The sequence below is a fragment of the Lagenorhynchus albirostris genome, chromosome 11, assembly GCF_949774975.1.
Source record: "Lagenorhynchus albirostris chromosome 11, mLagAlb1.1, whole genome shotgun sequence".
NCBI lineage: Eukaryota > Metazoa > Chordata > Mammalia > Artiodactyla > Delphinidae > Lagenorhynchus > Lagenorhynchus albirostris.
The window spans coordinates 7,900,027-7,927,559 of NC_083105.1; the positions used below are offsets into that span (position 1 = coordinate 7,900,027).

At 55.3% G+C, this 27,533-nt stretch overlaps 1 protein-coding gene across 3 annotated transcripts; it reads left to right on the plus strand.

The window, feature by feature from the left end:
* Positions 1-1,309: 1,309 nt before the first annotated feature.
* RANGAP1 (Ran GTPase activating protein 1) lies at positions 1,310-27,253 on the plus strand. 3 transcript variants are annotated; one of them, XR_009543283.1, is made up of 17 exons: positions 1,310-1,587; positions 3,688-3,837; positions 8,003-8,130; positions 10,964-11,023; positions 12,435-12,614; positions 14,816-14,950; positions 16,887-17,045; positions 18,054-18,167; positions 18,532-18,631; positions 18,717-18,801; positions 19,875-20,013; positions 21,020-21,139; positions 23,355-23,457; positions 24,410-24,498; positions 24,769-24,890; positions 25,968-26,169; positions 26,906-27,253. XR_009543283.1 is itself a non-coding variant. In XM_060164791.1 (16 exons), exons 2-16 carry the CDS (start codon positions 3,726-3,728, stop codon positions 26,973-26,975), a joined length of 1,716 nt encoding a protein of 571 aa, XP_060020774.1. In that variant the 5' UTR covers positions 1,314-1,587; positions 3,688-3,725; the 3' UTR covers positions 26,976-27,253. The 3 variants fall into 3 exon arrangements, 2 of the variants coding, with proteins under 2 accessions (XP_060020774.1, XP_060020775.1); XM_060164791.1 differs by lacking the exon at positions 25,968-26,169 and having other exon boundaries at positions 1,314-1,587; XM_060164792.1 differs by lacking the exons at positions 1,310-1,587; positions 3,688-3,837; positions 8,003-8,130; positions 25,968-26,169 and having other exon boundaries at positions 10,991-11,023; positions 12,332-12,614.
* The last annotated feature ends 280 nt before the right edge of the window (positions 27,254-27,533 follow it).

Genomic DNA, 27,533 nt, shown 5'->3' on the forward strand with positions numbered 1-27,533 from the left:
TAGGTTGCAGACATCATGCTCCTAATTATTTCAGCATATATTTCCCAAGAACAAGGGCAGTCTCTTACATAACCCAGTACAATATAAAAACAAAAAAAACCAGGGACTTCCCCAGTGGCTCAGTGATCAAGAATCCGCCTGCCAATTCAGGGTACACGGGTTAAAGCCCTGGTCCGGGAAGATCCCACATGCTGTGGAGCAACTAAGCCCGTGTGCCACAACTACTGAGCCCACGTGCTGCAGCTACTGAAGCCTGTGCGCCTAGAGCCTGTGCTCTACAACAAGAGAAGCCACCGCAATGAGAAGCCCGCACACCACAAGGAAGAGTAGCCCCCACTCGCCACAACTAGAGAAAGCCTGCGCTCAGCAACAAAGACCCAACACAGCCACAAAAAAAAAAAAAATCAAGTCTAATGTGGATACAATGCTATGATCCAACATACAAATTTTGCTGTCTCAATATTGCCCTCTATAGTAATTCCCCCCATCCCCACCCCCAAGATCCTAGCCAGGACCACGTATTGCATTTAATCATCGTGTCTTTTTACTCTCCGTTAATCTGCCACAGTTCCTCAGCTTTTCTTTGTCTTTCATGACACAAACATTTTTGGAAGAGCACAGACACGTTATTCTGTAGCATGTCCCTCAGTTGGGTATGTCTGATGTTTCCTCACGATTAATTTTATGCGTTGCTGAATGGATGGTGATCCTTCTCAGTACATCACAGCGGGAGGTGTGCGATGGATGTCAGTTTGTCCCGTTATTGACGTTAATGTGGACCACTTAGTTAAGGTGGTGTGGCAGTTTCTCTACTATAGAGTTACTATTTCCCCTCTTTCCCCCCCCTTTTTAATTATCAAGCAATTTGGGGCTATTTATGTGAAATCCTCGAACGTCCTTCCAATTTCACGGGACAAAATAGGCGAGGCTTTCCCTTTAGGAAATGGACACCTAGTTCTTGCCGAATCGATGTAGCGCGAGCCTACGGCAGTACCACCCTTTGTCAATAAAGTTACGTGAACGTGAACCTTTCCGGAAGGGCTGAGGCGGTCGGGACGCAAGGCGTTTAGGGAACTGTAGTCGCCCTAGGAGCTCGCGGCTAAACACCGCCCAGTGGCCTCTCAGAGAAAGAACCAGAAGCCGAAAAGGGAGGGCAAAGAGGGACGAGCCGAGGCGCTCTAGGATGCGGTGCATCACGGGAGTGATAGTTCAAGCGCGCGGTCCTTCGGCGTCCTGCCGTGCCCCGCGCCGGAGAACTGGACTGTCATACCCGATAGGCCACGCGCGCGGGGGAAAGGGAAGCCGGCCTTGGCCTCCAACAAATCAAATCGAAGGAAAGAAACTGCCGGCTTTCAAAATCCTCCTCCTCCGCCATCATCTGCCGCCGTGCGGGGAGCAGGTGGTGTTGGAGGCTCGAGCGGCGAGAACCGCTCGGAGAGCTGACGGACAAGTGGGCTGGGCATCGTGGCCGCTGGACTGGAGGCGGCGACCCCCACCTGACCTGACCCGGACCCTAAATCAGTCCCCGCCCCGCCGGACCGACGTACGCGCTCCGGTCGACCCACGCGGCGGCGCCGCCTGTTTACGGTAAGGTCGGGGTCCCTTTCCTTTTCTTGTCACCTGCCTGGGATTGGGGCGGGGGGCAGCGCGGCCCTGGAACTGGACGAGGAAGGTGTGGTGGCCCCGAGCACTCTGTGCGTGCCCCCTCCGCCTTCTCCCCTGTACCCTCGATGGCAGAGCGCGATGGGGGTGGGAGTGAGGGAGTTGGGGGGCGTTGGCCCTTTTCACAAGTGGGGAGACTGAGGCTTAGAGAGGGCGTCAGGCCCACCCTGGCCGCCCAGCCCGCAGCTGCCAGCAGTGGCGTCTCCTGTTAGCGTCGGTGTCATCTAGGGGCGGTGCGCGTCTGCCTGGGATCCGGGATGGGGTTCCCGTACAGCGTGGCTGTCATTTGCGGCCCGTACTCGCGCATCGCTCCCCCGCTGCCGCCTCCCAATAGGCCCACACCCGCGGAGGGCCTGGGCTGGCGCCGCAGGCCCCGGACCAGCGTGAGTCTCTGCTGACGCTTGGCAGCAGCCGTGGATGTGCACCTAGGAAAATCGGCGACGCTCCTACGCGGAATGGAGAGGAGTGTGTGTAATTACCATTCGTCTGTGCTTTGCCGCTGGTCCTTTGCAGACCTTGGACCAATCAGTTCACCACTGTGTGCTTCAATTTCCTAGTCTTTATAGTGGATGGTGTGTTTGTGTGTGTGTGTGTGTGTGTGTGTGTGTGTATGTATGTATGTACTGGACTGAGAAATGGACCCTCTTTCAGCTGAGAAGTTTTGTGTTTCTATTCCATCTGGAGGCCTCACCACCATTTTTCTAACCTTAAATTGTCCCATTCCATAACTCAAGTGGGGGGGGGGTTGAGGCTATTTTATATTCAGTTTCATCCCCTCATTCATTGTTGGAGCAGCTTCGAAATGCCCTGCCTCATGCAGCAGATAGAGTGATCCTGTCAAAACATACGTCAGATCACAGTCTCTCTTCTGCTAGAAACCCTCCAATGGCTCTCTTTGTCACTCAGAGTAAAAGCCACAGTTCTTAAAATGGCCTTTGTGACTCGGGCCTCTTGTTGACTCTCTTTCCTCATCTCTTACCTCTTCTCTCCCTCCCTGTCTGTGCTCCCGCCCAGGTGGCCTCCTTGCACTTCCTCTAATCACCCCTCTTCCCCCACAAGAACCTTTGCGTTGGCTGCTTCCTTTGTAAGAATGCTCTTCCCCCAGATATCTGCATGACCCAATCCCTGATATCCTTCAAGTCTTTGGTTTTTTATTAATAATACCTTCTCTAACCATTCTATTTTAGATGGCAGCCCTCCTCCAAGAAGAACAAGAAAACTCCTTACCCCTTTCCCTGTTTATTTTTTTCTTATCACTATCTGAGACACTACATATCCTCGTTCTTCCCTGATTACCTGTCATTCCTCTTTGGGGAAATGTAGTGATGCTTTCTGCCAGTCTGCTGAACTCCAGTCTGCTGAACTCCAGGCTGGAAGCTCCTTTTTTCAGCAACTCTGTCCTTGGTCTGTTGTGATGGTGGCTGTTGTGATGTAGAGACTTCTGGTCTCCTAGGAACCCCTGAAGTCTGGCCACCATGGGCTGTCCAGTCTCCTGGCCAAGGCTGAAACCAGACGTACAGTGGGCTGACCCTCGTGCCCCACGCCCAGAGTCATGCCACCGTAGGTGGTGGGGCATTCTTTGGGATGGATGACCTGGATCCCATAGCCATCCATGTCCTGTTTGAGGAATGGGACTCTCAGACAGAGAGCAGCCAAGATGATCAGGCAGCTGTGTGTGCTTTGGGTAGACTCTTTGTAGCCATCAGACTGGGACTTGACTGCCATTCACTGGGGACCCAGGAAATAGTCAACTCACATGGCTTTGCTTGGTGTCCCAGCTGGGGCAGTTGGGCAGAGGAGGACTTGTAGTCGGATGGTAACTCTTCAGAGGCTGAAACCTCCACCTTTTTAGAACTGTTCCTTCCCAAATGCTATTTTCATTTCTCCCAGTGGTTTAGGGCTTGGGATTTCCTTAGCAGGGGGAGGTGGGGTCAGGTAGCTGAAATGGCTGATGTCCTACCTTGCCCTCCCCAACCCGGAGGCACCTGGAGAATCCTGTCTCTTAATGAACTTTGACCTCCTCAGGTTGCAGATTTCCAGGGGAGCCCACCAGCGTGGCCAGCATGGCCTCTGAAGACATTGCCAAGCTGGCAGAGACGCTAGCCAAAACCCAGGTGGCCGGGGGACAGCTGAGTTTCAAGGGCAAGAGCCTCAAACTCAACACTGCAGAAGATGGTGAGTTCCCGTGCAGACTGGCCCAGCGAGTGAGCACTTACTGTTCCCACTTGTCAGGCCGGTTTAGCTTCATTATCACACGATTTGTCCTAGCACAGTGAGGCTCAAAGATGATTTGCCCATGAGCACACGGTAGGCATCCCTGCTGGTGACAGCTCAGGCTGGCAAGGTGGGAAGGGCCCCTTTATCTCTTGGAAGGGATGGTAGGCAGTGAGGGACCACAGTTAGCGGCAGTCCCGAGATACAGCCCTGACTTCTTACTTCAGATCCAGCCCCACCTTCACCCCCAAGATCCAGAGCTGGTCTGGGAATAGTTGTTACCTTCCCCAGAGCTGAGGCCCTCATGCAGATGCATTAAAACAACAATCCAGGCCCTCTTGGGAGGTCTAGTCCACGCAGCTGAAGGGCCCTGGGAGAGGGATGGATGCTCCTGACTGAACAGGCATTAGGACTGGAGAGAACGAGGAGTCGGAAGGCAGACCCTGTCTCACCATCCCTGGCCAAGGCATGGCTGGCACTGATCAACCCTGAATACCCTGGCATCTGGAAGCAAAGGCACCTACGTCAGTACTTGTAAGGCCTCTTGAGGTTCTGGCCCAACCAGGGAAACTGGTCTGGACTTGCCTGGTTGTCATGGTGTACAGGCAGGCGTGCTCCCCTCTGCCAGGTCAGAGACTGCTTGAGTCCTTCCTTGGGTTGCTGGAAGTGTGGTGATGCACGTTCCTAATGTCTCTGTAGGGCCTTAAAATTTAGAGTTTCTCCCTGTGCTTTGTCACTTTTTATCCTTGCATCATCCCTGAGGGAGGGAGGTAAAAATGTTGCCATTTTATAAATAAGGAGAAAAGGACTTGGGGGACTTCAGTAACTTACCCAAGGTCATACAGCTGGTAAATAGCAGAGCTGGGATTTTATCAGAGGTCCAGCTGAATCCCTGTTCTGGTATTTCTCAGTAGATGTTCAGCTCAGCTCAGTAAGCATGAATTTGCTATTAAATGCTGTCATTAACACTATGTCAGGCAGTCTTAAGTGCCATACAAAGAGTATCTCAATTTATCCCCCCCAAAAGGCCTTGAGGTAGATTTCATCCCATATTGCAGTTTGGGAAATTGAGGCTTAGGGAGGTGATAGGACATTCCTAAGGCCCAGCTAGAAGTAGTGGAGCTGGGAAGAAAGTTCAGGTTTGTCTGGTCCTAAAATCCGTGCACATAATGACTTCACTAGCTCAGGCTGGATATGCTGCCTCCCATTTTGGAGGTCATCAGGGATGGCCAGCTTATAGCCATGGCGTCTCAGGAGCTCCTTACCTGGAATAGGAATGAGGTACCCAGACAACTAACAGGAGGGAGAAGATGAAACGTGCTCGGAGAGACATGAAGAGAAAGCTCTGGGAAGTGAGGTCGAGCAAAGGGATCTCTTTTAGCTTAGAAGGGCACAGGAAGTCATTCCATGGATGAGGTGGGTGTTTGAAGGAGGAAGGGCACTGCACGTGAGTTGACCCAGGAGCTGAGACACATAGGGTGGGCTTGAGAGAAGAGAAGTCAGAATCTCATCTCACCAGGGCAGAGGCCCTTGAATGCTGTACTGAGGTGCCTGGTAGCCTAATCGTGGGCCCAGAAAGGGCCTCTATCTGGGCTGGGAGTGAGCGGGTGAGGTCCAGGGAGGGTAGGGGCCTGTGAGGGGAGGCCGTGAAGCTGATGATTAGAACAAGGGCCTTTTCTCTCCCTAGTAAGTCATTTAAGGATCAAAGAAAGTTCTTGCTGCCTTACATAGCAGAGTACCTGGAACTTGTTACTTTGTGAGGCAGTAGAGGCTGAAAAGACAGATCCCTTCCATGCAGCCTCATGACAGTCGGTGGTTATTCAGGGATGGTTGGGGCCCATCCCTCACCTGTTTTTGAGTTTAAACAGAGGTATGGGTTGAATATCAAGTGAGAGGGGCAACTCAGCTGTGACCTCCACCCTCTCCTGTACCTGCTCTTCCCATTTTGGTGCTTTTCCTTCCACGCTCACTCTGTACTTGTGACTCTCCCCAGGCTAAACTTGTGGCAAGTGCAGTACCTTCGGATCTCTGTACCTGTGTCACTTACACGGCTCCCCTTGGGGCCCTGGCATCTCTGTTGCCTTCCTTCTAAGAACGGTATAAACATTCCCTTGAGCAGCCATCCTTTCTCCTGGTGACCTGGCCATTCCCTGGATGTTAGGGGGACTTCCTTTTGGAGCAAATCTTCCAAAGGGCTGAGAGGCCATGCCAGCCCTTGCCCCAAGTGCCAGCCGCAGGGGAGGCCTGGGCACCTGGAGCTCTGGAATTGCAGCTCCAGAGTGTGGAGAGAGGTTCGGGGACTTCTCCACCAGGGCCCTGCATGAAGTCCTTGGTTGTGCAGAAGCAAGGCTTTGGGGAGCAGCACGTAGGTTCAGCTTTGGAAAACCAGTCTGAAGCTCAGCTCTGCCGTTTTCCCTGAACTCCTGGGCAGGGTGGTCTCATTCCGTGGAGCCTCAGCTTTCCTTTCTAGAAAATGGGAGTCTCATACCTGTCCAGTCTTTCTTGTTGTGAAACGAGTGCTGGTCACTGCCGTCTGTCCGTGTGACCTCAGTAGGTATTTCCATACTCTCTCTGTGTCTCAGTTCACTCAGCTGTAGACTAGACCCAACAGTAACTACCTTTAGATGTGGTGGTAGTGAGCAGAGGCAAAGCGAGTCCCTTTCTCCACAAACTCATGACCCAGTAAGGAAGATGGTATAACGATCAAGTCACGGGAGTTCCCTGGTTGGCCTCCACATTTTCACTGCTGAGGGCCTGGGTGGGTTCAACTCCTGGTCGGGGGAACTAAAAAAAATAAAAAGTAACTATTCAGATGAGTGTAAAATTGTAGCAGGCTGCACATGAGACATCAGAGGCTGTGAAGCCCGGTTGTTGGCCAGTAGCAAGGGTTTCTGAGGAAGTGCTGCTGCATGGGAGGCGAGGGGAGGGAGGCGCGTGTGGAGGCTTCTCAGGGAGCCCCTTATGGGCTGCAAGTCACAAGCTTTCCGACAGCCCTCCGGTTGTGTGTTCTTCTCTTCTCTCACACTCCTCTGTCTCTTCCCTACCACGTCACCCGCTCCATCCTGTGCCAGCCAAACTAGATTTGTCTTTCGTGTAACCTGCGTGCTTTTTTCAGACTGTGAAATTAATACATGCTCGTTATAGAATACGGAAGCATCGAAAGACGGAAAAAGAACCATATCTTCATGATAACACAGCCCAGGGATATAACTACTTTTAATTTTCATGCATTTTTTCTGGTCTTCTGTTTTTTTTCTAAACACATAGCTGAGTTCCTCTTTTTTTTTCTTAAAATAATTGAGATCATAATTACAGATACTTTAAAAGCTGCTTTCTAACCTGATGCATTGAGAATATATTGAGCAGGTGCTGGAAAAACACAGATTCACTCAGAATCCCACCACCTGGAAATAACCCCTTTAACATTTGGTTTCTGGACCTCAGTGTGTGCGTGTGAGAGAGAATGCATACAACATTTTAAAAGTGTGATCAGACCAAACACCACTGGATAACCTAATTTTTCACTTACCACTATAACATGATTATTTTCCAAGTCAGGTAATCACCTGTGTCGCCATTCATAAGGACATCAGTGTAACTATTTATATCACGTATCCCAGTGAATTAACCTGTCCTCTGCTGATGGACATTTAGGTTGTATGGAATTTTTCATCATAATGAAACAGGACAGTAGTGAGCACCCCCCACGCGAGTCATTTCACCATGAAAGCACGTGTGCCATTGTGCCTGCTGGCCTCTGACTTGTGCCGTTTCCCTGCTTGGCCTGGTGTACTCCCCTTCCTGGCAGGCTACGCACACACAACCCACAAGGTGTGCCTAGCACCTTCTTCACCCAAACCAGCCAGTTCCCCTTTTGCCTTGCCTCCCAAGCCTTTCATGCCTGCCTTGTTTTAACACTCATTAGAGAGGGATTTTCTGTGTAGCCATGTCCCCTGCTAGACTGTGAGCCGGTCCAAGTCTCCCTGGTGAGCCAGGGTCTGGCGCCCAGTAGGTGCACCGTAGCCCTTGGAGTTGTGAGTGACGAGGTGGTCGCTGGGCCTCAGCTCCTGCCTCTGCCGTTCGTGGCTCCAGAAGTCTAAGGCTCTGTTTTTTTGGTCCCGGGCAGCCAAAGACGTGATCAAGGAGATTGAAGATTTCCACGGCTTAGAGGCCTTGCGCCTGGAGGGCAACACGGTGGGCGTGGAAGCAGCCAGGGTCATCGCCAAGGCCTTGGAGAAGAAGTCGGAGTTGAAGGTGAGGTCTGCAGGGCGAGTAGGCCCAGACTGGTTGGGGACAAGCCTCCGCTCACAGCCCCACGGCCGATGTCATTAACCCGTAAGGCGACTCAAGTCCATTTTGTGAGTTAAGGGAACTGAGGCTCAGGGGAGCTGAGGAAACAGCCCAGGGTCTCGCCACTGGTCAGTGGCTGAGCCGTATTCCCGTTTCCAAGTCGGATGCGCCTTCCGTGGTACAGCTGTGCTTTCTGAAAGGGGAGGCGTACAGGGCCTGGGCCATGAGAGGAAACGGAGCGGATTTGTCCAGGGAGGGCCCCGAGCTCGTTGTCAGAGTGACCCTTGATGTTTGTTTCCCTCAGGAAGATCACGGTCAGGTTAACAGACAGCCGAGTCAGGACTGTCTCTGCTCTCCTGCCCAGGGCCTCCTGTCCTGAGCATAAGCTGGGACATTTTCCTATGAAAGAACTCAGCTCTCCTCAGTGACCTGTGAAGGACAGGAACGGGGGAGAGGTGGCCCGGGCATGGAGGCCGCAGCAGCTGAGCTTTGGCATCCAAGGACCTGGGTTCAAGCCCCAGCGCCACCACCTTATTTGCTGCATTATGAGGCCTCGCATTGGACTCAGCTCTGAAACTGGGCTCCTTTATGCAAAGAAGTTTTTCCTCCCTGAGATGTTGCCATGGTGGCCACATGCAGGCTCATGTAGTGAGAGAGCTTGAGCCGCGGGAATACCGCATGCATCTTGTCACCCTGTGTAGACCCAGGGCCTTGAATCGCCCCATGTAGTGTCTCAAGCCTGCTTCAGTGCTGGAAGGAGCCCAGGGTGGGAGCAGTGGCAGGGCCAGAGCTGCCCTTGACACCGGTGCTGTTCTGGCCACAGTACTGATGCGAGATAAGTTGCTATTTCCACTCTTGCAGCACGTGCACAAGTTAGGTCTTGACAGATGAGGAAAGTGTGGCCCAGGGTCACACATCTCAGGATTGCAGCCCAGATACCATCCCAGTCTCTTGACTGCTCTGCTCCCCACTTGGAGATCATTGAGGCCTAAAGCCTATTTCAAAGATAAGATACAAAGGGTCAGAGACAGGGAGTGGCAGGCCTGCATCAGCTAAGGCAGGACTAGAAGCCAGCCTTGTGCCCCAGAGCCCCATGCTGACCTCAGCCCATCAGAGTTGGGTTGGGGAAGCTTCAGGATGAGATGCCACTGTCTGTTGGGAGGGGCTCAGGCTGTGGCTACCTGTTCTGACCCTGCGCACCTGTGTGCAGGTGTAACTCACTGAGCAGACCCATATAGAATGCCTCCCGGTATGTTAGTGATTTGCATTATTGGAGGATGTGAGAATTCTACTGCAAAAATCAACTTCTCTTGTACTTAAGGTTGGGTTTAGTTCATACATTTTAAGGACTGGGTTTCACGGGAAAGTTGCTTGTCCTGTGTCCCATCATTTCCAGGTTTGGCCCAGGAAAGGCTAGAGCTGCCAGAGTTGATATTTTGGTGGACACAGCAACCAGAGTTAGAGAGTAGGGCTGTGTGCTTGGAGCCTCAACTCTGCTGGCCAGCATGATACGTGACCCAGTCACGTGGCCACTACCTTTGTGACATTTACCTAATATTTCCTTTAAATCAGCTCATTTTGAAGTAATTTAAAAGCAAACACGATCCCTTCTATAACTGGAAAATGGCATCCCTTACCATAAAGGAAATAAAAGAGTGTTATTCAATTCTAGTTTGAGGCCATTGCCATCCAGAGACTCTGAGCCTGAAGCCTGCTCTCCCTTCGTTAGAAAGGCAGATGAGCTGGAAGTGGGGAGGTGGGTGAGACCCACTGGCCCCAAACCGAGCCTTCTTTCTAGAGGTGGTCAGGAGGGTTGAAAAGAGACTTGAAAAGAGAGTAACTTCCGGGACTTCCCTGGTGGCGCAGTGATTGAGAATCCGCCTGCAGGGCTTCCCTGGTGGCGCAGTGGTTGAGAGTCCGCCTACCGATGCAGGGGTTGTGGGTTCGTGCCCTGGTCCGGGAGGATCCCACATGCCGCGGAGCGGCTGGTCCCGTGAGCCATGGCCGCTGAGCCTGCGTGTCCAGAGCCTGTGCTCTGCAATGGGAGAGGCCACAGCAGTGAGAGGCCCGCGTACCGCAAAAAAAAAAAAAAAAAAAAAGAATCCGCCTGCAAATGCAGGGGACACGGGTTCGAGCCCTGGTCCTGAAAGATCCCACATGCTGCGAAGCAACTAAGCCCATGTGCCACAACTACTGAAACCCGCGCACCACAACAAGAGAAGCCACCGCGTTGAGAAGCCCACGCACCGCAACACAAGAGTAGCCCCTGCTCACTGCAACTAGAGAAAGCCCACGCGCGGCAACAAAGACCCAGTGCAGCCCAAAAAAAGATAAATAAATAAATTAATATTTTTTAAAAAGAGTCACTTCCTCACTGCTGGATCCTGTATTGTTTCCTTTCTGTTCCTCCACCGCCCAAAATCATGTCGCTGTGGCCCACACAGTGTGGGAAACTAGCACTGGGGAGAAGTAGTGGGCCAAGAGTCTACTGTCTTGGTCCTGGTCCTGCCACTGCCCTGCCAGCGGGCCTGGGGCCAGTCCCTTCCCTCTCAGCCTGATTTCCCTCTTGGAGAACCAGAGGGTTGGACAGATGGCACGTTTTCCTGACACTTCTGCTGATTCCCCCATGGTCCTTAGGGGCTGCCAGGTCCTATTAGCTTCGGTCAGAGCTGGTCCCACTTTTCACCCAAATTCAGCAGTCTTGTTGTGCTCAGTAATCCAAGTCTATGGAGACAAGGGGCTGCCCGAAGGCCACCTCCAAGGGTTTCAGCTAACTCTTTTCTTCCTCTTTCCAAAGCGATGCCACTGGAGCGACATGTTCACGGGAAGGCTGCGGTCTGAGATCCCACCTGCCCTGGTGAGTGAATGGGGCCTCTGCTCGTGCCGCCGGCTGCAGGGACCCCTTTAGCACTTCCCAGGACTTTTTCTCATGGCCTCTTCTTTCCGGAGACTGAGTGCCCTGTGGGTGCCTGAGATGCTGAAAAGGCAGCCAGGCGAGCACAGCCTCCGCCTGTGTCCTGACGAGCAGGAGCCAGGAAGTGAGGACTCAGAGTCCCTGTGAGACCGGGCGGCCCGGTGACAGGAAGTAGAAGAAGCAGACACTTCCCAGGGTTCACTCTTGAGCTTAGTGGTTTCGCCCGCAAGCAGCATGGATCTTACTCCCTACGTGATTACCCCTCTCGTCCTGGCCCCTCCCTCCCCTGCACCCTGTGGTCCCTCTCGACCTCATTCTGCACACAGGCTGCCTTGGCTGTCCTGTCTCCCTCCGGTCCTTCCCTTTCTCCGATACCACTTTTTATTTTTTAACGTCTTTATTGGAGTATAATTGTTTACAATGGTGTGTTAGTTTCTACTTTATAACAAAGTGAATTAGTTATACATATACATATATCCCCATATCTCCTCCCTCTTGCTTCTCCCTCCCACCCACCCTCCCTCCCTATCCCACCCCTCTAGGTGGTCACAGACCACCGAGCTGATCTCCCTGTGCTATGCGGCTGCTTCCCACTAGCTATCTATTTTACATTTGATACCACTGTTTTTGCTTTGGTTCTCATCGTGGGTGGCTTCCCTCTGCCTGTTTTCCATTTCCCCATTCCTGGGGCTCAGCCCCTCTTGGGTGGAGCTCCCAGCCTGTGTGTGCACAGGCGCACTTGTGGGAGGGATAGGAGGGGTCACAGGACAGAACATGGCTCAAGGGAAGGGGGCGGGGCTGGCAGCGGGCAGCCTCTCAGTGTATCCTTCTAGCCCAGAGTGTCCTTGGGGCGAGGTTCGTGGTCAGTTGTTGGCACGATTGTCCATGTGCCGGCGCTGTCTTCTCAGGCCTCCATTTATCTAGCCGGCACTGGTGCTCCTGAGATGCCTGGGCACCAACCTCATTTCCAAAGCAGTTCAGTCCAGCAGACAGTTAAGGGTCATCCAGGTTGTGACAGGTGTCCCCATGGAGGCCCTGGAGGGCGGGCTCCCTGGGTGGGGGATTTAGGAAGCCCCTGGAGAGCTGCTCCAGTTAGATACCAGCCTCAAAGGATGGACGAGAACCAGGGGAGGCTGGGGTTAGAGGGCAGGTTAAATAAATTGATTTGGGTGATTTAAGAGCTCTCTGCAGGGTTTTCAGTCTGATATAACATGATCAGCTCTATAATGAAATGGTCTGTGTCTCTGCCAGTTCCCCACCAGCCTGGATGCCCCCTGAGGGCAGGAGGGGCCTGGCATAGACGCAGCACCTTGTCCGTGTCTGTGAAACGGACATGAGCTCCCTCTGTGCCCAGATCTCACTCGGGGAGGGACTCATCACAGCCGGGGCCCAGCTGGTGGAGCTGGACCTGAGTGACAACGCGTTCGGGCCCGACGGCGTGCGAGGCTTCGAGGCCCTGCTCAAGAGCTCCACCTGCTTCACCCTGCACGAACTCAAGCTCAACAACTGTGGCATGGGTGTCGGTGGCGGCAAGGTGGGTGCGGCAGCCCCCTTCCCCGCATCCCCATTGTCCTCCGCCTCCCTCCCTGCCCAGTCCCCTGCTACATTTGTGTCCATCTGAAGTATGTGCCCTTGGCCACCCACCGTCTGGGATGGTTGGCCTGTTGTTTTTCTCTTCAAAGGCAGCAGCCTGTGGCCAGTGGGGAGAGGAGACGGAATCTGTGAGTGTGGGGTTGCCAAGCAACCATCCTCAGTTCTTGTGTTGCCTTGGCAACACATAGGCAGTATTGCATACGTACTCCGACCTGCTGGCTCTGCAGAATGTAGGGCTTGGGCATCACTAGACCTGCTGTGCCCTCAGAACAGCTGGCAGAGCCATGTAATGCCTGGCATGTGCACGTGGGAGAGGGAGCCCAGAAAGAGAAACCACTCTGGGAGGCCTGGGCACAGCTCACCTTTGTTCTTGGCTAGGACCTTGCCCAGGGTGCCTCCCCCATCCTGCCAGCAAGTCAGGCTGGTCCATGTAGAAAGGCACCTAGGGAGGCCAGCCCTGTTTATTCTCTTCTTGGTCCATTCTGGCTGCTTTAGGCCTAGATTCTAGAAAGGCTGAGCACCAATCTGCATTCCCATCCTCCTTCCCTCACGTTCTGACCAAAAGGAGCAAAGGGCCAGGACATAGGAACAGACAGCGAACGGAGACATCTTCTCTTTGAAGATGTGTTACCTTAATTCTCTCGCCCTTACTGAAAGGTGGGTGACGCTGTCCCCATGTTTTCAGATAACTACACTTGAGCTTAGCGATGTTGGGTTGAGCACCCCAGATGATGTACCTAGCATGGGACGGATGTGGGATTTGAACCTGCATCCACACGGCTGGTCAGAGCAGCAAGAGGAGCCACCTACGTGATGCTCGCGGTGGCCCAGGCTGAGGAGCCAGAGGGGCCACCCCTGCAGACAGCCTGTCTCCTGCCCGTAGGAGGGAGGGCAGGTCACGCTCGTGCACCCATCTCAGCCAGCGCTCCTCCAGTCTAGGGGGCAATAGGCTGTATGTGTTAAGACATAAAAATGTTTGCATCAGCACTGAAGACAGGTCCAGCCCAGCCCAGAGTGGGATGTGCTGGGAGAGCCACCTCTGCAAAGATTCCTTGAGGCTGGTCTACAGCAGAAGTTGGCGGTCTCTGCCCTGAGCACACGCGTGACCCACCACCATCACGGAGTCAGGCTGGTGGTGTCCCGTGTCCTGTACGTGCCCCAAGAACAGAGCTGCGTGCAGGCAAACTGACCCAGCTGCCGGTCACAGCTCCTCCGCGCATTTGCTCTGGGAGCTCAGCCAGTTCATGTGCCTCCCCCTGAGCCTCGGCTTCCTTGTCATAGAGTAAGGCCAGTTCCACCTGCCTCCCAGGCCCGTTTTCAGGTTGAAACAGGGCGTGAAAGTACCTTTGCCGAGAGTGCTCCAGACCTAGTAGGTGCTCTAAACGTTATCTCTCTTCTGCTGCACTTCCCCTGAATCTTCGATGTCTTATTTACCCTGGCCTCTCCAGTTCCAACCTAGCAACCGACAGCATTTTTAAACTCCTGCTCTGTTGGTGTCACGGGAGAGAGGCTACCTCCTGGCACCACCCCAAGGTCAGGGCAAACCAGATTTTAGGGTTTCACCCCCAGCAGCTGAGCCCCTGCCGTGTGGCTGGCCTGAGCACGGGCATGTGTCAGATGGGTGCGGCGGGGCCCTGCTCTCCTCGGCCGGCTCCCCTTAGGCATCGTGGAGCGTGGAAGAGATGCTGGAAGATCTGGAAGATTTGGGTTCTGTGCAGAGTCTGCCACTTAGTGAATGTAGGAGAGTTTCTGTCGCTCTCTGAGCCTGAGCTTCTTCAGCTGGAGAGTGGGAATCGCGACGGTCCCCACCTGACAGAGGGCTTCTGACAGTAAAGCGAGCTGTGAGGCCCCTTCCCCAGGACCTGTCTTAAGGTTGGCCACTCAGTGTTGGTGTCTCCCTTCTCCCGGGTTCAGGATCCCAATCTCTGCTGTGGGGCTAAACCCCATGGGGTGACGAGACATGCAGACACGGTGGTGGATGTCAAAGCCCTTGTCCCTGCAGGGTGCTGGGTGTGGGTGAGGTATGACGCTGTGCTGCTGAACAGCTCTTCGTCCCCGTGTCCACCACCCTTGGGTTTCATGGCTTGTTGAAGACCAGGGCCTCCTGCCTTAGGCCCGGGCCCCTTGCCTTTCCCCCCCCAGATCCTGGCAGCAGCTCTGACTGAGTGTCATCGGAAGTCCAGTGCCCAAGGCAAGCCGCTGGCCCTGAAGGTCTTCATGGCTGGCAGAAACCGTCTGGAGAACGACGGAGCCACTGCCTTAGCAGAGGCTTTTGGGGTGAGTGGTTTCTGCCCGTGGAGCCCATCAGACTTGCCCTTGAGCCAGCGGGGAGGGCGGGAGCAGGAGCCGCGGCTGGATGAGACGCCCCTGGATGTCCTTGTCCCCGCTGCTCCCTCTGCTTTGCCCTTGCTCCTCCCAGCGGGCCCAGGACACTGCTGAGTCTCTGCTAGTGAGAGGGCTGCACCTGCCCCATGGGCTAGGAAATTGGGGGTCTGTCTCCTACTTCTCTTAATTTAAGCATTTCCTTTGGCAGACGATATTCTAGCAGCATTAACCATGCTCAGGCCACAGCAGCATCCCCCGTGGTCCTGCTGCTTCCGGCACTCCACCTGCCTCAAGAGAGCGGACGTTGCAGGGGAGAAGGGCCTTGTGTCTTACTGGACCCCTGGCTGCAAGGGGCTTCTGCCTCTTCCTCTGTAGCTGGAGTGGCCTGGTCACTTCATAGACACGGTGACATTAAAGATTACGCCCTCTCTGCACCCCTTCCCTTGGTCGCTGTCCTCCATGTGCTGGGACGGGGTACATCGTTCAGCAGGCGTCCTCGGTGCTCTTAGAAGCAGGGGGGGGCGCTTAACTTGGGTCCATGGGATCCCACTGGTCTGTGGGTAGAATTCAGGGCGTCTTTGAACATGGCTGGGGGGAAATTGCATGATTGTTATCACTACCAGAGTTAAATACAGTGTTACCTTCCGCTGTGAATATAGACAGTAAACCTCAGCAGCTTTAGAAATTCCTGTAACTTTGTTACCAGGAGAAATCACAGATACTTTCCTGTCAAGTGATCGCTGTTAGAGATAGATAGAAATTTTGTTTCTCGTACATTAAGATCACAGTGATGGTACACCTAGGTCTTGTTATTCATTGCCTTAAGAGGTACATAGATTACTACAGCACACATTTGGGCAGCTTCTCTTAATATTTTGATAATTGTCTTCCGAATGAATTTGTTATTCTATATAATTTAACTTAAAATTTAAAATCATCCTGAGGAGGGGAGCCCTGGGGCTTTCCCAGATTGCCCGACGGGTCCATGGCACAGAAAATATTAAGAGGCCCTGACTTGGAATGTGCCTCAGTTGGGCTGCCTGTATTTATTTGTGAACTCCCACACTGTGCTGGGCGCCCAGAGACAACAGAAGGTGCCTGGGTACAGAGTTATGCCCGCCTGTCCTCAGTCCCGGGTAGCAGTGGCGATTGGGACGTGGGCCTCTCCTAGAGCTCTTGGGGGCTGTTGGGGTGCAGACGAGAAGGTGGCTTCGCTACTCCAGAGTGATGAGCGCCATGACAGAGGAAGGATGAGGTGCTCTGGGGGCAGAGAGGAAGAGCCCTGGATTGTGCTGGGGGGTTGATCCAGGAAGTCTCCCTGGAGGGAGGAGGCATCCAAAATGAGAGCTGCTGAATGCATGAGGAGTCGGCCTGTCAGGAAAATGCCAACAACATAAGGAGACAGAGTTCCAGGCAGAGAAAGGGAGGCGTCCAAAGCCAGAGTGAGAGACGAAAGACCCTCCTCGCCCCCAGAAAAGGAGGTGGTGTGTGGGATGCCAGTTATATTGTGCAAATAAGGCAGTAGGGCCCCAAGAGAGAAAGGCCAAGCAGAGCTATGTTATATAGAGTAGAGCCAGGGCTGACTGTCAGGCCAGAGCCCAGGGTCCCCACAGTGCAGAAGGTACCAGACGAAGACACCTGTGCTCAGAGCTGTGTGACCCTGGGCAGGTTACGTAGCCCCTCTGATGCCTGGTCATCTCTTATCTAGTGGTGATCCTAATCCCAGGTCGGTCTCCCTTGTGAAGTTGTGGAGAGGTGGAAGCGGTCATGCCCTGAACGGGCCCCAAATGGGCAGGTCCCTCTGGTGTCTGATGTGTAGTGCTGCCTTCCTGCCTGGGGCTGTCCCCCTTCCTTGGGGGCCCACCTGTCTCCCTCCTGCTCCTCGCAGATCATCGGGACTCTGGAGGAGGTCCACATGCCGCAGAACGGGATCAATCACCCCGGTGTCACTGCCCTGGCCCAGGCGTTCGCCATCAACCCCCTGCTGCGCGTCATCAACCTGAACGACAACACCTTCACCGAGAAGGGTGCCGTGGCCATGGCCAAGGTGAGGGGGTGCGGCCGGGCCAGAGCAGGCCCCGGAGACTGGGTCTGGCTGCTGCCTTTGTGGTGGACCCATCAGCAGGTGGCTGCTCTCCCTCCTACCCGCCCACTTGGTGTGTATCCCATGGGTTCAGCCATGTGAACATCTCCAGAGCGGGGCGTATGTCACAAGCTAGCCTGTGCCCTTTTGGGCAGCTCTGCGTGTCCATACCACCACATCCTAAGCTGCCTTCATGCAACCCTGGCTGTCGGCGCTGGTTTTGTTCTCAGAGGCCTCTTGGAGGCTGCTTCAGCCTGTTTCCTCACTGATTCTTTCGTCAGCTGTTGATTGAGCCCCTGTCTAGCGCCCATCCCTGTACTAAGTGCAGGCCACACACAGTTGAGTCAAAGACTCTGCCTTCAAGGAGCCCTAATTCGAGGAGGGGAGGAAGTAGCTAATCGGCAACAGCACAGGGCCGTGAGCACAGTGGCTGGCTGGGTGTCCCATGACCCCACAGGAGTCTAGTAGGCCTGCCGTGGGGTGTTAGCAGAGACGTGTGCAAGGGTTGGGGAGCACACAGGAAGTTCCAGTCAGACGCAGGGCAGGCTTCCTGGAGGAGGTCACATTTTGGCCAAGTTCTCCAGGACAAGTGGACTTTGTCTGGACAAGGAGGGCGGGAGGGGTGTTTCAGGCAGAGGGGTCAGCAGCACGTGGGGAGGCCCAGAGATGGCAGGAGCCGTGCTCCATTGGGCCTGGTGTGAACAGGCCAGGGTTCGAGGTGTGTTGGAGGGCTGGAGGAGCTGGAGGGGGAAGGCAAGTCCTTGTGGCCTTGCCGACTCCTTGAGACGTGCTCCCGTGAGTAACAGGGAGCCACGAATGGGGCTTAGCCGGAGGCCAGGAGGCCACCTGGGGGCAACAAGAAGAGCTGATGAGTCCCCCAGACTGGATACAGGAGGGGCAGGGTGTGATGACCAATATGGGGTGTGGCACCAGCTCGAGGAGGGCCCTCACCCTGGTCCTCACTTCCCGCAGACGCTGAAGGCCTTGCGGCAGGTGGAGGTGATCAACTTCGGGGACTGCCTGGTGCGCTCCAAGGGCGCCGTCGCCATCGCAGACGCCGTCCACGGGGGCCTGCCGAAGCTGAAGGTGCTGGCTGGCTGGCTGCCTCCTCCCTCCGGGGTCCGGCTCCCCCACGCTCGGGGCGACAGCTGTGCGGGCAGAGCAGCTGTGGGGGGAGGTGGCAGGGTTGTAGCCTTCAAAGGCAGGTGGCCTGGGTTGATAGCCCACTTCTTCTACACCCTCCGCCTGTGACTCCGTGCACGTCTCCTCACCCCTCTTGAGCTGCAGTCTCCCATTTTTCAAAAAGGAGGAGGAGAGTGGTACGGGTCATTGCAATATAGCAGAAGTATACTGCACCCTAACTAGGGGGAAATGGAGGCTTCAGGGTAGTGGCAGGCCTCCCGGCCCGTGTTTCTATCATCCGCCTCTACCCCTTCCCATTATTTTTTAGGAGCTGAACTTGTCATTCGGTGAAATCAAGAGGGATGCTGCTCTGTCTGTTGCTGAGGCCGTGGCTGACAAGGTGGAGCTGGAGAAACTGGACCTCAATGGTAATAGGGGTGGTGGCCTCAGCCCAGGCCTGCCGGGCGGGCCCCAGCCCCTGGCCTGACCCTCTGTTCCCTCCCCTGCGAGCAGGCAACAACCTGGGAGAAGAAGGCTGTGAGCAGCTCCAGGAAGTGCTGGATGGCTTCAACATGGCCAAGGTGCTGGCGTCCCTCAGGTGGGGAATCTGGATTAGTGGCTCCTTTGTTACTACTTTTATTCATTCAGTAAACGTTGGTTGAGTCCCTGTGATGTGCCAGGCACTGTGTTGGGCATTAGGGATATGACAGTAAGACAGCCAAGGTTTCTGACTCACGAGACCTCGTTGCCACGGGCGAGGGATCAAGGAGTGAGACAGAATAATCAAGTTATCACATGTTTAGCAAAGGGACAAATGGGGGCTGAGATCGGTCACCCTTTGGAGTGGGTGAGTTGGGGAGGCCTCTGAAGGGATGACCTTTGATCATCAAGGTGATGTGACGGGCAAGGTGGGGCAGCAGTGATGTAGTGACGCGTGGGTAGTGGTCGGGGGGGGGGCTCGGCGTTGTTTCTGAAACCAGCCTTAGAGCTTGACTGTAGGAGGAGATTGATGCAGGCGAGTGGGGCTTCCTGGGTTCACAGAGGTGGGGGGTGGGGTGGTGGGGGGCTGCCTCCTCGATCGGGATGGGAGTTGGTTCAGCCCTCAGCACCCATCTCCGCCTGCCTCTCCAGTCTCTGCATTGGCTTCATTCACTTGTCAGGTCGTCGGTTGTGTCCCTCAGGGCCAGGCCCAGTGCCGCTGCTAGGAGCTATGCCAAGGTGGGCTCAAGGGGCTCCCAGTCCAGAGGACATGGAACAGCCTTCCTCAGAGGCAGGGCAGCCCCCTCCTTCGCCCTTAACCATAGCTTCCTGTGGTCAGCGAGATGTGGGTAGCACAGTCCTGGGCGTCTCAGCCTGGGCAGTATTCCTGCCAGGCCCTGGGCCGCAGCTGTGACAGGCGGTGTTCTTCATCTTCTCTGTCTCCCCAGTGGGGCCGTGGGTTCCTTTGGGACAGGGACGAGATTGAGGTCTTCCTTGTCTGCAGCGTGGGCTTCCCTGGGTGATGAGCAAGGAGGGATGGGCTCCCTGGTGACTCTGCGTGTCCCCACCCTGGCGGCAGCTGCGCCCCTCGCCCTGTGCAGGCTCCTGCCCAGCTGGGGCCTTTGGGTTCTCGGAGCCATCGTGGGCCACTGGGCAGGGAGGGTCTGCTTTAGCCAACCCTGTCCTCTGCAGTGACGATGAGGGTGAGGATGACGAGGACGAGGATGAGGACGAGGAGGAGGAGGAGGAGGAGGAGGAGGAGCCACAGCCGGGAGAGCAAAGGGAGCGGCCGACCGCACCGCCCAGGAAGATGCTGGATCCTGACGGTGGGGTGAGTCCCGTGGTTGCCATATCAGAGCCCTGGTCCCCCGAGCATGAAATCTTGAGACGTTTTTCACGGGGGTCATGGGTGTGGGATCCTCTTAGGCAGTGACTGCAAACTAGTTTTGACCGCACACTCTTTGTGGAAAGAGGAAATCATCCCAACGTAGTTGTATTTGTACGTACCTCAGTCTAGATGTGTTTATTCATCTATAAGTTATAACACACGTGACGCTGCTACGTTACACGCAGTCAGTAATTGTATACTGCAGTGCTGCAGGATCCTCAGCTGGTTGAATCCGCGGATACAGAGGGCCAACTGTAAAGTTATACAGGATTTTCCACTGTGCTGGGGGTATATAAGTATTTCTAAAAGAATAGGGTAAAAAACAAGCATAACTAGAAGTTTTTTTTCCTACTCATCTTGGTGACCCATAAGGATGGCCCCCATTCCAGAGACTGGCTGGCTTGGTGACTCAGCTCGGACACTTGGTGTTCCTTTCCTGGCCGGGAGGCTGGTGGACTCAGGGCTGCCACGTCTGTTCCCTCAGAGGTTCCCAAATAGAGCTTTGGGAGGACTTTGGGTTGGACAGATTCAGCAGCTGTTGAATTTGGCTTATTGTCCGGTTTTATGGAAGCAGTTCCAGAAATGGCTGGGCGTCTTTGGTTCTTTGGGCACCTCTGGTGCTCGCCAGCAGTGCTTACCCGGGCTGAGGCTCTAGTTCCTGGTGAGGCCACTTTAGCCCTGGAGTCGCTTCTGCAGCATCACACATCATGGCGAGGATCCACTTGGCTGCACCAGGCTCTTGGAGTCTGAGGGAGGTGGCTTGCCCCGACCCCAGAGGCTCTTACACAAGGAACCGACCAGGGCCAGCATCTGTGGGCACCCTACCCTTGGGGAACTTTGGGGAATTCTGGACTCTGAGCCTTGACTGGCCTGCATGAGGGGCATATGTTCTGGGTAAGGAGTCTGGATCTGGACCTCTACAGAGCCACCTGTGCCACCTGTCCCCCAGGAACCAGCTCCTGTCCTGTCCTCCCCGCCTCCTGCAGACGTCTCCACCTTCCTGGCCTTCCCCTCCCCGGAGAAGCTGCTGCGCCTCGGGCCCAAGAGTTCCGTGCTGATAGCCCAACAGGTAACAGCACTTCCGACACCAGACCTGTTCCGGCCTTGGCTTCCGGAGCTGCCAGAGCAAAGGTTCAGGCAGAGCACGGGATTTGGGGGGGCGGGGCACTGTCGATGTGGGGGGCGGGGACTACCACGTGTTGTTTTTTTGTAAGACACACACACACACACACACACACGTGTAAATGGGTGTGACCAGTGGTTGCAGATGTCTGCGCCCACTGCGAACACACTTGGGCTGCGAGGAAGGATAAGCCTGTGGCACCTCAGTGATGACTGGAATTCGGGAATCTTCCCAGGACTCTCATGTGAGCACACGCACCTAGGCTTCCCTCTGTGTGTTCTGCAGGACCAGCTGCTTCTAGAACAGCTGTCCCGCCCCCGGCCCCTGTGCAGGTCCCGGTCTACTTGAGTTCTTGCTCCAGCCTCACTTGTTCGTTGGTTGGGTCGTTACTTCGTTCATTCGGAGACAGTTATCGAGCACCTCCTGTCTGCTGGCTGCTGCTCTGAATACTTGGGCATGATTTTATCTAACCTTCTTGGCAACCCGGAGTGCAGACCCTTCCACTCTTATTTTACCGACGAGAAAACTGAGGCTTACAGAGGTTAAATGATAAAAACAGGCACGTCTTGTTTTACTGTGCTTCACGGTTATTGCGTTTTTTGCAAATTGAAGGTTTGTGGCTTCCCTGTGTCGAGCACGTCTATTGGTGCCATTGTTCCAACAGCATTTGCTCACTTTATGTCTCTAGATAACGTCACATTTTGGTAATTCTCACAGTATTTCATACCCTCCACCAACAAAAAGATTATGACTTGCTGAAGGCTCAGATGACAGCATGTTTTAGTAATACAGTGCTTTTTATTTTTTTATTTATTTTTTTTATGGGTGGCAAAGCTGTTATTATTTTATTACAGTAATTTTATTTTATTTTATTTTTTAACATCTTTATTGGAGTACATTTGCCCCACAATGGTAAGTCAGTTTCAGCTTCACAACAAAATGAATCAGCCATATACACACATACACTCCCACATCTCTTCCCGCTTGCGTCTCCCTCCCTCCCACCCTCCCTATCCCACCCCTCCAGGCGGTCACAAAGCACGGAGCTGATCTCCCTGTGCTATGCGGCTGCTTCCCGCTAGCTATCTACCTTACGTTTGGTAGTGTATATATGTCCATGCCTCTTTATCGCTTTGTCACCATTTACCCTTCCCCCTCCCCATAGCCTCAAGTCCATTCTCTAGTGAGTCTGTGTCTTTATTCCTGTTTCACCCCTAGGTTCTTCATGACATTTTTTTTTCTTAAATTCCATATATATGTGTTAGCATACGGTATTTGTCTCTCTCTTTCTGACTTACTTCACTCTGTATGACAGACTCTAGGTCTATCCACCTCATTACAAATAGCTCAATTTCGTCATAAAAAGAGACGAAATTGAGCTATTTGTAATACAGTGCTTTTTAAATCATGTATGTGGCTTTTTTAGACTTGATGTTGTTGCACACGTAACAGACTCAGACAGTGCACTAGGGTACCAGAAGCTTCACGACTCGCTTTGTTGCGGTATTTGCTTCATTGCTGTGGTCTGGAGCCACACCCGCGTGCCTCTGAGGTATGTCTATGCAGAGAAATAAAGGGCCACTCGCAGAGCTGCCTTGATATTTTTGCTTTTTATCCCCCGTTTATATTTTTCTGTACTCTTATTTTTTTCCCCCATGATAAATGAGATTATATGATGCAAACCTCCATGTGGCCCACCTTTTCACTTAATACCATTCACCATTTTCCTGTGTCAGTAAAACTCTTCTCGTGCCCTTTATCTCAGTGAGTGGATGTAGCACTTAAGCCATCCACTGTTTCTGTGGAGTCACATTCTTTCCACTTTTCTCCGTCGTCAGGGAAATTGAGGTCAGTTTCCTTGTGTGTTAAGTATCGTTTGCATTCTGGATTATTTCGTCAGGTTAGATTGCAGGAAGGGGATCTCCGGGTCACAGGGATAATGATTTTTAACGTGAATTCTCTCAGTGTGTGTGCACACCTGCTGTGGCCGGGCCTGTGCAGGCTCTGAGGAGACAGCGTGGGGCGAGGCAGGACCTGTCCTTGCCTATTGAAGGCCCATTTCTTGCCAAGGCCTCCTCTAGCCACAGGCACATCCCCACTGTGTGCCAAGGCCCTGGGGCTCTCACCCCTGGTGACCAGCCATTGTCTCCTGTGTCCTCAGACTGACACATCTGATCCGGAGAAGGTGGTCTCTGCCTTCCTGAAGGTGTCCTCCGTGTTCAAGGACGAAGCCACAGTGAGGTCGGCCGTGCAGGATGCAGTAGGTGCGTGGGGTGGGTGGGGCCCGGATGGCTCCTGCCTTTCGCTGCCCCCGGGGCTCGGGTCGGAACATTCTCCTCTCACCTGCTCTTCCACTGGGTTCTTGCCTTAGAGCCGGCCGGGTGCTCGCCTCTCTGCTTTTTGCAGTTGGGGAAACTGAGGCCTTTCCCAAAGCCATACAGTTCTATACGGTGAGAACTTGGGCCAGGTGGCGCCCACCGCAGGAAGGTCAGACCTCTCGGAGGAGGGGTGATGAGAGCCGAGCCCTTGTCCCCACCTCTGAGCCTGTGCACACACAGTCCCCTCCACCTGGAGGTCCCCCTGCTTTCCCCGCATCTTTCCCAAGGCTTCCCAGGATCTCTAGTGTGGCCAGGTTGGGCCAGGCAGAGGGGGCAGGGAAAAGGTAGAAGGGAGTGGAAACACTTGGGAGGCTTTCTCCAGGGTTGTGGGTGACACTGAAACGGGAGGGTCCATGGGAGGGGAGGCTGGGTGGGGTGGGGGTGGGAGTCTCCGTGTCTGCTCCCTGAGAGCCCCGCCCCACCGTGGGCGTTTGTGGGAACGGGTTACCTGAATTCGGTTTCCCAGAACAGCCTCGCTCGCTCGGAAGCAGGGGCCCAGGCGGTCCCTGCGGGCCCTTGGCCATGCCTCCCCCCGTCCCTTCCCATCCATTCTCCCTCCCCCACCCCCAGAATGGCTGAAACCTCCCCCAGCGGTGACCTGCCTCACTTAATCTCTGCCCAAGCCCGTCTTATCTGTGAGGCTAGGACAGAGAAGGGCCAAGGTATCACAGCTGGCAGGTTGAGCCCTTCGCCTGGTGCTAGCTGTCCCCTCAGTCTGCCACCTGTGTCCACATCCCACCCCCCGTGTTCACCTCCTGATGAGCGCAGGAGACAGGGCCCAGCCTGTGTGCTCAGGGGCTGCGGGCCCTTAGGCCTCTTTGCTGCTTCTGCCTTGCAGATACCTTGATGAAGAAGGCCTTCAGCTCATCCTCCTTCAACTCCAATGCCTTCCTTACCAGGCTCCTCATCCACATGGGGCTGCTCAAGGTGCGCTGGAAGGAGCGCGGGCCCCGGGGCGGGGGCGGGGGTGCACCAAAGGCAGCAGCATCCCGCACCTCGAGTCCTGCCGGGGCCTGTCACCCACACTAGCCCCAGGCCTGGGTCTGCTTAAGCAGCTTCGGCCTTCGTGACAGGATTTAGGATTCAGCTTGACCTTGGCCGTGGGGCTGTCAGCAGGGGCCAGGTGGTGGAGACCTGGGGTCCCCCAGGTGACCTTTTGAAGCTCACGCTGCCTTCTGCTGTGTGTTCCCCTTGCAGAGTGAAGACAAGATCAAGGCCATTGCCAACCTGTACGGCCCCCTGATGGCATTGAATCACATGGTGCAGCAGGAGTACTTCCCCAAGGCCCTTGCCCCTCTGCTGCTGGCATTCGTGACCAAGTGAGTGTGCCCTCGTCAGCTCACGCGGCCGGTGACCACGCGTGCAGGCCTCTGGTCAGCTGAGGCTTCCCTGGCCTGGTGACTGGGGCGTGTCAGAGGCCCTCACACCTCTCGGGCTCTCGGCATCTGTGTTTGAGTCTCACCACCCCTGTGCCCAGCTGAGGACACAGGGCTCGGGGACAGTGTCTCCCTGAGAGAGACGGGGGATGTGCACTGGCCCCATCTTGCAGACGAGGAAGCGAGCTCCGGGTCAAAGGAGGTGTTGGCCCACGGTCGTGCTGCTGACCCAGGTCCTGTACCCGGCAGCGTCTCTGGGAGCAGTTCTGTGTTCGTTCCCTCAGCTACCTAGGCCAAAGGGGTCTGCCATTTGGCCTTCCACAGCCGCAGGCCCCTCTCCTGGGGACGCCAAGTGCCCAGACACACGAAACCTTGGCCTCCTCCTGGAGCGTCCTGGGAAAGGTGGGGCGCTGGCCACAGTCGAGTAAGAAGGAGCCTCCAGACCTCAGGGCCCCTCAGGGGCGGGTTGGGAGGCTTGTCCCCATCCTCACTGAGGCCCTGCGTGGCCCCCAGCTGACGTCCGGCCATCCCCAGGCCTCAGTCTCCCCATTTGCCCAACCAAGGGGTGGGTGAGGTTGTCGCCTTGGGGGAAAGTGGGAGGGGGTGTAGGAGAAAGGAGGTGACCGCACCCTGGGGGACATGTAACACTGGTGGGTCCAGACCATCAGTCAGGGTGCTTAGAGCGTGGGACGAAGTGTCGTGGGGCAGCCCGCCTGGGGTGGGGGGTGAGGAGCATGCGCCAGTCCCCCAGGACCTAGTTGGCACCTCGGCCTCTTTGCCACCTGACATCTCTTAGTTCCGTGTGCATAGCAGCGCCTCCTTAGTTGGGCCTGACTCCCTCGCCGTGTCTGCCCCCCTCTCTGCCACCACACTCCCCCCACCCAAACCGCCCCTTGCACTGCAGCTGCTCCTCTGCTGGAGTCCAGGGCAAGTCCAAACCCTGGTCCTGGATCTCGTGCTGGCTGCAGCCTGGCCTCCCCGCAGCGAGGTGCACTCTCCCCACACCTGTTCCCTCTGCAGGAGATGTTGCCTCAACCCGTGGGCCTTCGCTCGGACTGTCTGGGGTGTCCCCACGTGGTGGCCCTAGCCCCCGCCTGCCAACCCCTGACGAAGCCCGGCTCCCTCTGTCTCCTTCCAACCCCTGGTTGGGACTGTTCGCTCTGCATTCCCATCATCCCCTGTGTGGCCCTTGGGCTGGGCATGGACACCCTCGCCCTTGATGGTCAGTTGACAGGCTGCCTCCTCCTGGCTTGTTGCCTGCCTTCCAGTGCAGGCCTCAGTCTATTCCACTTTAAAAGAGGGGGGCTTGGTAAGAGCTGCCCCCAGGCCTTGGGGGTGACTGAGCGACGGTGGAGTGATATGCATGCCCCCTTCCCTCAAGTCCCAGCCCAGTGGTCTGGGATCCAAGCCCGGACGGGACCAGGTGAGGTGTCCGTGGGCTTCGGTCCTGGCTGCACCACAGGCTCACCCATCCCCCTGAGCATCTTTCACCAGTTTCTTTCTCTGCAGTGAGACTGATGATCTTGATGGTAACCTGTTACTCGTAGGGGTCCAGGTGGGACTCCTGTGGTCCACTCTTACATGTGCACTAGTGGCTGCTGAGGGCTCCCTGGCACTGTGCACACTGGAGAGGCCTCGGAGAGCCTGTCTGGTGGAGAGCAGAGGCCCAGGTTCCCTGCCGGCTCGGCGGGCCTGTATTCTGGCCAGCTCTAGGCCATGTGGCCTCGGGTGTATCACCCGCCCCTCTTAGCCCCACCTACCCCCACCTGCAGAAGGTGGGAGCTACCGTCTCCCTTGCAAAGTCACTGTGAAAATGAGAACGATGGAGTCGGGTGTATATTTTGACCTCAGAAACGGCCCCCACTCCATCTTCACGGGGGAAACTGGCCCTGCTGTAGCCTGAGCTTCCTGGCCCCCAGAGGTCCCCGCCCCACCTGCTGACCCTTCTTTCCCCGCAGGCCCAATGGCGCCCTGGAATCCTGCTCCTTTGCCCGCCACAATCTACTGCAGACGCTCTACAAGGTCTAGACGCAATCTGGTCTCTCCCCATCCCTCGGCCTGGACCGGTGCCCTGGGAAGGGACTCAGAGGAAGGACTCTGGCCAGCAGCAGGGAGGGTCTTTGTCGCGTGTGTCGTGTCTCCTGAGTACGTGTGTTGGTGCGGCGTATGTGCAGGTGTGTGCTTCGTGTCGGGGTTCGCATTTTTAACGTCTCCCTGCTGGCCTGGCCCTGGTCCCGCTGGAGGGGAGCTGGCCCCCAGGCGGAAGGGCTGCAGGCTGCTCTGCCATTAAACTCACCGCCATCTGAGGACGCTCTGCTGATCTGTGCCGCAGGCGCCAGGCCCTGGTGGCTGTCCCCACCCACCTCGCCTTCCTTATCCTCTGGGGCTGCACCAAAGTCTGGGGTGTTGCTGTCCGTGTGCTGTTCCCTCCGTGTTGTGGCTGGGTGTTTCCTGCCCTGCCTGGGGCTGCTCACCCGATGGCTGCCTCTGCTTCCTGTCGCCAAGTCCCGGTCCTGCAGCCGCCACTCTTCCTACCATCCACCCACGCTGTGCTGAGCCCTCAGCCCGAGGGCCAGAGACTGCTGT

Excerpts from the sequence above, each read along its gene's own strand:
- RANGAP1 (XM_060164791.1), top strand. The coding sequence starts at position 3,726 with ATGGCCTCTGAAGACATTGCCAAGCTGGCAGAGACGCTAGCCAAAACC. Across the intron at positions 21,140-23,354 it reads CCGTGCTGATAGCCCAACAG|ACTGACACATCTGATCCGGA; the intron begins GTAACAGCACTT and ends CTGTGTCCTCAG. Across the intron at positions 24,891-26,905 it reads CTGCTGGCATTCGTGACCAA|GCCCAATGGCGCCCTGGAAT; the intron begins GTGAGTGTGCCC and ends CTTTCCCCGCAG.